Source organism: Lepidothrix coronata, unplaced genomic scaffold (genome assembly GCF_001604755.1).
Source record: "Lepidothrix coronata isolate B3197 unplaced genomic scaffold, Lepidothrix_coronata-1.0 Scaffold44, whole genome shotgun sequence".
In the NCBI taxonomy this organism is placed as follows: domain Eukaryota; kingdom Metazoa; phylum Chordata; class Aves; order Passeriformes; family Pipridae; genus Lepidothrix; species Lepidothrix coronata.
In genome coordinates, this window is record NW_016690224.1 from 324,204 (window position 1) to 334,454 (window position 10,251).

At 44.5% G+C, this 10,251-nt stretch overlaps 2 protein-coding genes and 1 long non-coding RNA gene across 3 annotated transcripts in view; 2 read left to right on the top strand and 1 right to left on the bottom strand.

Moving 5' to 3' along the window:
• Positions 1-102: 102 nt before the first annotated feature.
• On the top strand, positions 103-4,165 carry GPN3 (GPN-loop GTPase 3). Its single transcript, XM_017814213.1, has 8 exons — positions 103-202; positions 280-388; positions 981-1,148; positions 1,572-1,696; positions 2,363-2,478; positions 2,771-2,867; positions 3,205-3,333; positions 3,925-4,165. The coding sequence occupies exons 1-8, from the start codon at positions 155-157 to the stop codon at positions 3,985-3,987; spliced, it is 855 nt and encodes a 284-aa protein (XP_017669702.1). The 5' UTR covers positions 103-154; the 3' UTR covers positions 3,988-4,165.
• Positions 4,166-4,758: 593 nt separating this feature from the next.
• LOC108496985 overlaps positions 4,759-10,251 on the bottom strand; it is a 7,107-nt gene continuing 1,614 nt past the window's right edge. Inside the window, exon 3 of the long non-coding RNA XR_001874664.1 lies at positions 4,759-4,862. This is a non-coding gene — a long non-coding RNA (uncharacterized LOC108496985). The remainder of the gene's footprint in view (positions 4,863-10,251) is intronic.
• Positions 5,733-10,222, top strand: ARPC3 (actin related protein 2/3 complex subunit 3). Its single transcript, XM_017814215.1, has 7 exons — positions 5,733-5,875; positions 6,833-6,932; positions 7,576-7,652; positions 7,929-7,997; positions 8,275-8,401; positions 8,924-9,018; positions 9,811-10,222. The coding sequence occupies exons 1-7, from the start codon at positions 5,870-5,872 to the stop codon at positions 9,871-9,873; spliced, it is 537 nt and encodes a 178-aa protein (XP_017669704.1). The 5' UTR covers positions 5,733-5,869; the 3' UTR covers positions 9,874-10,222.

The following is a 10,251-nucleotide window of genomic DNA, read 5'->3' on the forward strand; positions in this document are numbered from 1 at the left end:
CCCGCCCCAGCGCCGCCGTCTCGCGAGAGGGGCGGGTACGGTGTGGCCCCACCAGGCCGCCGTACCGGGGGGGGGCCCGCCCGAGACACGTGCTCCGCCGAGCTACGGGGCGCCGCAGCGGCCATTCCCCGCCGGTGCCGCCGCCGCTGCCGCCATGCCCCGGTACGCGCAGCTGGTGATGGGCCCGGCGGGCAGCGGGAAGGTGAGCGTGGAGCGGCGGGGGGACGGCGGGCGGGGGGAGGCCCTGGGCAGCCCCTGACGGGCGTGTGTGCCTTGCAGAGCACGTACTGCTCCACCATGGTGCAGCACTGCGAGGCGCTGGGCCGCGCCGTGCAGGTGGTGAACCTGGACCCGGCGGCCGAGCTGTTCAGCTACCCCGTGATGGCAGGTGAGCGCCGAGGAGCCCGTTACAAACTTCAAAATAGCATCTGGTTCCTGTATCAGTGAATAATGCCCGGTCTTGTGCCCGATAGTGCTCAGCACCTATGTCAGAGATTAATGTAGTCTTGTAATAGTGCTGACTCCCCACATCGGTGACTGATGGGTCTTGTGCCAGGTAGTTCTTAATCCCTGTATTTACCTGGGCCAGTGATTAACATCTACCTGTATATGTCATAGTTTTGAGAACAAAGTGTGTCTAAACAAAGATGATAGGAAAAGTACATCTTGACCTGACCTCATAGTTGGGATACCTTGAAGGAGAAGAGATTCATTAGCGGATCCGGGACCATGAAAGGAAAATTTGGGGAATGGGATGTTCCCCAAACGGCCACCAGGGACCCTCAAAAGACTCCCACTCATATCCAGCTCGGTCCGTGAAAGTATTTAGCATATATGTGTGTATTCAGGAAAGGTAATGAATATGTACTAGCTCATGAATAGAGATCCCTGGGCACCCAGTGCTGCAGTGAAGGAATGTTGGCTCTCTGACCTCCCAGACTGTTTGGAGGGTTTATTCCCAGTGTTTGGTGTTGTCACAGACATCCGTGAGCTGATAGAGGTGGACGATGTGATGGAGGATGAATCCCTGAGGTTTGGCCCCAATGGAGGTTTGGTGTTCTGCATGGAGTACTTTGCCAACAACTTTAACTGGCTGGAGGAGAGCCTGGGGCACGTGGAGGATGATTATATATTGTTTGACTGCCCAGGTAAACACACGTCAGTGTTTTGGTATCGTTTTGTATTTTATATCACGGTATAAAATTTGCAGTGCTTTGGTTTAGTTGGTGGTGATAATTCATGGTTTTTTGCATTATTAACAATTGTCAGAGTCACTTCCAGATGTTTCAGGAGTTACCTTGGTCCTGGGCTGCTCTGGGTGACTGCACTGGTGTTTGGTAACAACATGTGGTGTGGGGACACTGTGGCAACTGCAAATAACACTTAATTGGAGGTCAAGGGAGGGAAAATACCCCTTTTATTTCTTTTCCACTTCACCAGTCAGAGTTGCCTAAAAGAGGATGCTTTTCTTACCAGTTTTTATTTATATTAAGTGTAATTCTGTGTTTATATATAACTGCAAAACTGGTTGCTTCCCATTCCTACCCATTGATATCCTGAGTGTGCCCCAGGTCAGATCGAGCTCTACACGCACCTGCCAGTGATGAAACAGCTGGTGGAGCAGCTCCAGCAGTGGGAATTCCGTGTCTGTGGAGTCTTTCTTGTGGATTCTCAGTTTATGGTGGAATCTTTTAAGGTAACCATTTGAAAGCTGTTGGAAAAGTTCATATTGACAAAGAACAAAAAGTCTGGGCCGTTCAGGGAGCTGGGTTTGCCTGGAGGAGAAAATGCTAAGCCCAGGGAGATTTGTCTTCATCTGCCTCAGACATGAGTTGCAGCAAAGGGTATCCCAGTTGGATGTAAAGAAAACCAGCACTGGGAGAGTGGTCAGACTGGAGCAGGCACAGAGGTTGTGCAGTGAACATTCATGGAGTCAAAACTTGACTGGGCAGCCTGGTCTGACTTAGAAGCTGCTCTATTTGAGCAGTTGGAGGATCCAGGTAACCTCCAGAAGTCGCTTCCAATTTAAATTCTTGGAATCTCATGTGATTCCATGAGAGCTTTCTCAGAGCTGGAGAGTGAGCAGGCCACTTTCCCCATTTATCAGGAACAATCCTGAGAAGGGTTTGGGTTTTCTTAATGCCCTTTCCAGTGGCAGATCCAGATCCGAGGCTCCAAAAATAGGTGGGATACTTCACACCTCCCTTTTCCAACAGGAAACTCCTCATATCCCAACTCCTCATATCGCTTTGTGTCCATGTTCCATATATTCATTACTACATTTGGTCTGGGGTTGAGTGTCCTGCGTGCTGGGTTTGTGTTTTTCTGTACTTTAATACATCATTTTTCATTCTCTTTTTAGTTTATCTCTGGAATTCTGGCAGCGCTCAGTGCAATGATATCTTTAGAGATTCCACAGATAAACATCATGACCAAAATGGATTTACTGAGCAAGAAAGCCAAGAAGGAAATAGAAAAGTAAGTTCAAAAAAATTATTTACTCGTAGTGTGATATATTGAGGCAAAGTTCACTCAAAATTCAGTCTAATGTTTCTCACAATTTAAACATCCTCTTTTGGAATGGGACAAGATGGATTTGGTTTATATTAAACATAGTCTTTAAACAGCTGAATAGGATGCTTACAGAGTCAAAAGAACAGCTCCATGTTTGTACTGATCTTTGGATTTTTCTGTAAATAATCATCTTGCATCTCTTGTGTCATTCTAAATGACAGACTTTGAGTGTTAATGATGACTTTGTTTCTCCCAGGTACTTAGATCCAGACATGTATTCTATGATTGAAGATTCTACAAATATATTGAAAAGCAAAAGGTTTAAGAAGCTGACTAAATCTATATGTGGATTGGTAGGTATATTGCTTTTGAACTGGTATCCTTAAATTCAATATCACTTTTTGCCTCTTTTAACTCAGCTCTTTATTTTTTCAGATTAGCATAAGATTCTTGATGCTATTGATACTATACTCTTGATGTTTGGATTGTAGCCAATACATTTTCTGTGAATCCTTTGGGAAATGGCTTTTTCTATCGTGTAGAACTCTCTGAGTGGGGAATTGCCACTGTTTTGCAGTGTGGCTTTGAGTGGTATTTTAGCAGTGCAGACAAGTGTGGTTTAAGGAGGTGGCTTAGAGTGCTGTGACTGAGAGTTAACTTACTGGATTTTCTTTTGACTCCTCCCTCCAGATTGATGACTATGGAATGGTTCGATTTCTGCCTTTCGATCGCTCTGACGAGGAAAGTATCAACATCGTCCTGCAGCACATAGACTTCACCATCCAGTATGGAGAGGATCTGGAATTTAAAGAGCCAAAGGTAAGGTGCTTCTGGTGAGGAGATGAAAAAAATTAAAAAGGATCCACAATAGAAATATGTTCTTTGCTTTGCTGATAATTTATTTTCTCAGTATGGTTCAAAGCAGGCCATCTTTAGTCTGTTGGTGACAATGCCTGGATCATCTTCATTTACAGTTTAAAAAGTGGAATTCTTTAATAGCATCTTGCCTATGCAGATTGATCAAAGGGCTGTGTTTAATGCTTTTGGTTTTCAAAATCAACAGAATTTTAACCTTCAAATGTCAGAAAGGACCACTGAGATCAGTAAGATTTTTTTCCTGCCTGACTGCTCAAACTGCCATGATAATTCCTGTGTTCAACCCACGTGTTGTATATGAGATAGAGATTAGAAATAAATTCTATTGTGTAAAATACATCATAGAGGACTGTGTTAAAATCTGTTCCAAGCCCTCTCTAGTTTTATTATTCAGCTCATAAAACCTAAGGAACAAGTTTAGTGCTTTTATTCCCTTTTTAAATTCATTTTTTTACTCTTCTGTACTGCAGAATACTTGGATCTCGATTTTGACCTATATATAAAGTTTGTATTTTTCTGTTTTCTCTTTGGCAGGAATATGAAGAAGATAAATCTGCTCTTGTGGATGAATACTTTCAGGATCGTGTGGATGAGTAAAAAAAAATATGTTCAAACTGGGAGGAAAATATGTGGGAAAAAATAAAAATGAAAAAAAAAAACCTGACCCCTACACAAACACACTTAATGTTTTATCTGTAAGATAACTAATATTTATAGTAAAGAGTGAGTTATATGACGTCAAAACTATTTTAATAAACAGTTTTTTATTCTTGTGTGTGTATGGGTTATAAAATATATAGGCCAGTGTTAGTACATATAAAAGTTCCCCTCATATAGATATATTTCAGCATAGGAATGCTTGAAACAAATTAATGATTTGCCAGATAGGCAAAGCTGAGTCTAAATATGTTGTAACAAATATTTATCTCCAGCACTGAGTAGTTGGTTTCATTACTAGATGAGAGAAAGAATTGTTCTAAAGGGTGAAAGTTGTATTTCATGAACTAAACCTAAATTAGAGAGAGATGACTGGCAACTTCAAAGGGGCAGCTGGTCAGGGGATGGGCTGCTTCTTAAGGAACTTGAGTGTTTTACATATTTTTTTTGAAGATTCTAGATTTTAAGCCTTCTTAAAGCTGGTTTTTGTTCAACTTGCACATGACTTTAAGTGGTTGATTCATCGATAACATGTACACTGTAACACTTAAAGAAGGAAAATTACCTTAAACAGAACTCAGTGATGGCCTTGTGAAATTGATGTCATTTTGTAGGAGCAGCTTGGTCAGCAGATGTCTGAGTGCGAGGATTCCCCTTAATGGGAACCAAACCAAGGAGTGAATACTTGGAGACAACTGCACTTACCTAACCCTGGGGTGTGAGAGCAGCTTGGCAGAGTTGAGCTTTGTAGTTTCTTGCTTCTAGTCTGGAAGGTGTAATTTTTTTCTCATTCGGGAGTAGGGTTGTTCTTATGTCTGTTTGAATAAAAGGTTCACTATTGATATGGTGCTTATTTTTGAAGTAAGGATCTGCTTTTTCCAAGGCACAGCCAGAACTGGGAGAGAGGTTCAACAGAGCAGGAAATCCTGCATGTTTAGTGGAAAAGGGCTCCCAAAAATCCCTGTGTGACAGAACTTTATCTGACTGAATTAAACCACTCAAACACTGGGGCAACTTGGGTCACAACTCACCTCCAGACTGGCACATCCTTGGGACAAGTCACACTCGTGGTGTGTTGAAAGGGCAAAGCCCAGCCCTGCAGTTGGATTACTTTGACTCACCTTCCAAACCTCCCTGTTTTTATTCCCTGACTCATGCCATGAATCATTTACCAGGGGGCAAATTCAGCATGCTGGCTCATAGGGAATGTTATGGCTTGATAGTAATAGGAGTGTGCACCAGAATATATTGTATCCCTCTGAACACAAAGTGTTTGGACCTGTTTTGTCCTTCCTTGCACCGGGGGAATTGAGTGCCCCGTGCAGCCGGCTGCCTGTGCAAGTGACCCCCAGGAGCTCTGGAAATGCGCAGGAGAGAAAACCAGCTACGAGTAAAGCATCCCCAGTGTGCTCTTCTGATGCTGACCTCGCCGAGACTGGAGCTCACCTCTCGGATGTCAGCGTGGCTGGAAAAGGGTGGCACGGAGTGACCGAGGAGGGGTTACTTGCAGTGCTGGCCACAGCAAAGGCAGAGAGAGGAGGGAAAACCCAAAGGATGGAAAAAAGCAAAGAAGTCCCCATCAGAGCGTGCTTTCAAAGCCCCTTCCCAGTGTGGCCAGCGCCCGGGCAGAGCAGTGCCTCCCGCGACCCCTTCCTGGTGCGGTGCCCCAGGGCGGTGCAGGGCTCCGCTTCCGTGCTCGCACCGCCTCTGCCGCTGCCTCATTTCCTGCAGCAGAGGCGGAGGGAGCGCTGTGTTCGCTCTCTTGGACGTTCGCCCGCTCCCCTCCCGCCCGGCCCCGCCGAGCCGCCTCCTGCCCTTCGAGATGCCGGTGAGCGGCGGGTGCGACGGCGGGCCGGGAAAGGGGCTCTGCGGCGGGGTCTGACCGGGGGGAAAGAGGGGCCGCAGCTGGGGGGAGCCCTGCGGAGAGCGGGGAAAGGCTCGTAGGGGAGGCTGCTGCAAGGCCAGCGCCCTCTTTCTCTTCCTCTTCCTCCCTTTGGCAGGGATCCACCCGCAGCCGGGAGGGTGGGACCCGGCGCCAGCGGGGCAGAGGGTGGTCAGAGCAATACTTTGCTCTGCCTTTGTTTACACCACCTTTCCCTGGCTCGAATAAACTGCTTTTTACACCTACCCTCCCCCAGTCACATCTTCCTCTGCCCCCCACAAAACCTGGGCTGGGAGGAGGTGAAGGATTCCCAGTGGGATGGCACAGCACGGTGGGAACATTTGGAAAGTGCCCCAAAATAATCTTATCAGATTCTTCCTGGAAAATCGATTTTCCAGGAAGAATCTGTTATATGCAGAGAGCTTTTTCTTTTTTTTTTTTTTTTTACTTAAACCAGTTTTAGAGTGCACAGAAAGGCCTTTATTTTTGAGCGTGATAAGCCTGGCTTTATTTATAATTATCTACTATTATTAGCTAGACATGGAAACAAGATAAATTATTTTTAAAAGACCAACTAATTTTCAGTGAATTACACAGGGCCCCCAGGATGGGGTTACGGAGCTGGGGGGATGAACTGTGCCTGCAGATCAGCCATATGGATTTTATCCTGTCTCCCACCACCATGACTGCAAGTGGTGCCAGTGATGATGCTCTCCTGGCATTGACCAGAATGGCACCAAGTTCTGGGCCTTATTAGAAAACAGTGTTTGTGCAAGGAAAAATTGCTGGGAGCATCATAATGAACTAGACTGTGACTCCTGTTTGTGGAGATGCATGGGATGTGATTGGACACAGGAATGTCTATTTTCAGTAGAATCAATAACCAGCTTTCCCCCGTTCTAGGCTTACCACTCCACGTTAATGGACTCGGACACCAAGCTAGTTGGGAACATGGCACTGTTACCCATCAGAAGCCAGTTCAAGGGCCCAGCACCTCGGGAAAGTAAGTTTATAATAATGTCTGAAAACCTGCCCGGATGTAGCTCCTCATCTCATGGGTTGCTCCAAGAGCAAGAGTGACAAGAGGAGTCAGTGGTGGGAAATGGAGAGGTTTGCAGTTTGTAGAGGAGGAAAGAAGTTCTCAAATAGTTAAGTTGTGCAGGTTGAGGTTTTTGGGGAGGATGTGATGGTGTGAACCCTCCGTGTCAGAGGAAGTGTGGGTTCAGCTACAGAGAGCTCGCTCTGGTCTGTGGCTGAGGACACTCAGCTGCTCCCGAGGCTGAGGAGTGGGACAGGCAGCACTTCAGGGTCGGGCGCTGCAAAAATTGATCCTTTTATGCTCTTAAAACTTTGATGAGTTACTCAACTGGTAGAAAAATGAGGAACTGCTGAATTGCTGCAGTTTGTGAAGTGAGATAGCACGGGGGAAAGAGAATAAGGAAGTTAAAGCTCCTAATAAGAGTAGGAAGCTTAAATATCACAGTCTGAGCTCCTCAGTGTTTGAAATGTTCTCTGTAGCATAGTGCTGACTTCTGCTTTTTGAATTGCCTTTGCAATAATGCTTATTTATGTATTTCAGTGAGTAAAACTTATGACAAATGAGATATAACAGTACAATGTTTAACTCTGTATTTCTTTTTTGTTAGCTAAGGACACTGATATCATAGACGAAGCCATCTACTACTTCAAAGCTAATGTTTTCTTCAAAAATTATGAAATTAAGGTAATTTTTTTTAATATACTGTGCATATAGTAGTTCTTTGGAAGGTTGGTGCTGTGAATATAAATTTATTTTCAAGAAAATAATTCTATTAGATCACAAAATCTCCCCTTCCACTTAATCTTTAAAGTTGGGTAGATGTTGTGAATTGCAAGTCCTTCTCTCATGGGGAAACCAGACCAAAATGGCTTGAACTCATTCCTGTTTCAGACTTTTATCAGTTCCACAAAGTGTCCCTTAATCTAAGAGTGCCTGGGCTCTGTGCTTGCTCTTGTGCAGAACAAGGCTGACAGAACACTGATCTACGTAACCCTCTACATTTCTGAGTGCCTGAAGAAGCTGCAAAAGGTAAGGAAAGTGAATTTCTGTGCAGGAGGGAAACAGAATCTGTTCTGGGGATTGTACTCAGGAAAGGATTTCCTGATATTCTCCTCCCACTGCCACAGATAATCCTGTTCACCCCAGTCCCAGCTGTCAGAACCACAGATACTCCAAGGCTGTGGATACATTGTGCTGCTCTTCTTGATGAGTTTTTAAGTGTTACAGATTGGTAAAATATTTGGGTCTAATGCTCCCTCAGCTTTTGTTTATAACTGCTAATCCATTGTTTGCCTGGTTCTTCCAGTGTAACTCCAAAGGCCAAGGAGAGAAAGAAATGTACACACTAGGAATAACTAACTTCCCAATCCCTGGGGAGCCTGGCTTTCCGCTTAATGCCATTTACGCCAAACCTGCCAACAAGCAGGAGGAAGGTAAGGCTGATCCAGCACCTCTGAGGGCTTCCTTGGGCTCATACTTTATTAGCTGCATTTCTGTGACTGCAATTAGAAAAATTACCATTAAAACTGGATTTTCTAAATATGTGGTCTGTCTTCTGAAGGCAGCACAAGCTGGATTTTCTGACCTCAAGGGCCCAGTGACTCCCCTGGATCCATGGATCCAACAGAACAAATTTATAGGGTCTAAGAATACCTTTTGCATCAGATAATCACTAGTTAAACCCTAATAATAGAGCCCAAGCCAGAATAGGAAGCCCACAATAATGAGCAAAGGCGACTGAGAGAAGAAAACAGTTTGGATGGTCCTTTCTACTGGTAAAAATATCATAAAAATCCCAAATATTGCTGTAAATTGAGCAAACCAACTCAGCCAGCTGGCGAGCACCTGCAGATGTGAAGCTCTCTCCTGAAGCAGTGCTATCTGATGCCTCCCTGTTAAATCCAGTTTGACTTGGTGCTCCCCAGTTTACCCTGGTTTCCCTGTGCTGCTTTCAGAGGTGATGAGGGCCTACCTGCAGCAGCTGAGGCAAGAGACCGGCCTTCGCCTCTGTGAAAAAGTGTTTGATCCTCAAAGTGACAAGCCCAGCAAGGTGAGAGTTCAGAGGGACCATCGGGGAGCTCGTGAGGTTTGGGGTGTGTTTTCAGCAATGTTTGAATGGGGGTGAGGGTCAAGTGTGGCAACTTTGGCCAAGCCTCACTGGGTTTGCAGTGAAATGGCAGCTGCAAATTATCAATAAATTTAATCTAATGTGACATGACAGTGAATGCCAATTTGGGTGGCTTGAAAAGGCAGGGCAGTACTAAGGGGTGTCTGGTGCAACTCTTCAAAGTGCTGCATGTCTGCACTTGGCTGGGTTTGCAAATGGAAGTTCACAGGCACAAGAGATGCTGTTTCTCTTCCCAGGCAGCTCTGATCTGAGAGCTGCTTTGAAGTAGATCGTTTGGCCTCATATCCAGATTAAAACAAAAAAGCTAATCAATGAGTGAATTGCCTCCTGACTGTTCACATGTTTCATGTGCAAATGTGACTGCGTCTAATATTGAAATTATTTAGACTAATTTAGTTTCAAAGGCATAGCTTCCTGATGCATCTCTTGTTTATAATTATATTGGAATAAAATATAATAAAACTAAAATAAGAGAAATAAGAGAAAGTAGAATCTCTCACTTTAACTCAAAGTCCTAAATTATTAATTCATTATGTCCATTCCTGTTGTTTTGTTCACCTAAATTCCAGTAGAAACCAGTGTGGAAAACTATGTGCAAAACTGGGGCCTTAACACTTTTTATGTGTCAGAGGTTGAATACTTTAAAGTCACTATTTTATCCATCACATGGAAAACACTTTAGCATATTTTCTGACTTTGTACTTCCTTTTGCAGTGGTGGATCTGCTTTGTGAAGAGGCAGTTCATGAACAAGAGTCTCTCAGGCCCTGGGCAGTGAAGAGGCAAAGTGGCAACAACTTTAAGTGTTTCCACAGCAAGATGTTCACGTCTTTTGCCTTTGTTTTGGATGCATTTTGTACCAGGGAAGAATTAACTGCTTATGAAGCAAAAAGAAAAAAACAAACCTGTCAATGAGGGGTGGATGGGGGGCGGGGAGAGCAAAAAGATAAGTTGTGTAAGCAAAAATTATTAAGCTGGTGCTTAATAAGTGATTTTCTACACCCTGTTTCAGATGCAGTCTGCTTTGTTATTGTGGCTACAGCACCTAAAACAGGACTGGTATTTAAGAGAAGAAATAGGTCTGCTGTGAGGCAAGGGAGCTCTGTCATTGCTCTGCTGGCTGGAGTCAGTGTCAGTGTCCAGGGCAAATAGACCT

What these genes read in the sequence shown, in the direction of transcription:
- GPN3 (XM_017814213.1), top strand. Translation starts at nt 155, where the DNA reads ATGCCCCGGTACGCGCAGCTGGTGATGGGCCCGGCGGGCAGCGGGAAG. An exon ending in CAGCTACCCCGTGATGGCAG is followed by an intron (nt 389 to 980) that starts GTGAGCGCCGAG and finishes GTGTTGTCACAG; the next exon opens with ACATCCGTGAGCTGATAGAG. An exon ending in TATATTGTTTGACTGCCCAG is followed by an intron (nt 1,149 to 1,571) that starts GTAAACACACGT and finishes AGTGTGCCCCAG; the next exon opens with GTCAGATCGAGCTCTACACG.
- ARPC3 (XM_017814215.1), top strand. An exon ending in GGGCCCAGCACCTCGGGAAA is followed by an intron (nt 6,933 to 7,575) that starts GTAAGTTTATAA and finishes CTTTTTTGTTAG; the next exon opens with CTAAGGACACTGATATCATA. An exon ending in TGCCAACAAGCAGGAGGAAG is followed by an intron (nt 8,402 to 8,923) that starts GTAAGGCTGATC and finishes TGCTGCTTTCAG; the next exon opens with AGGTGATGAGGGCCTACCTG.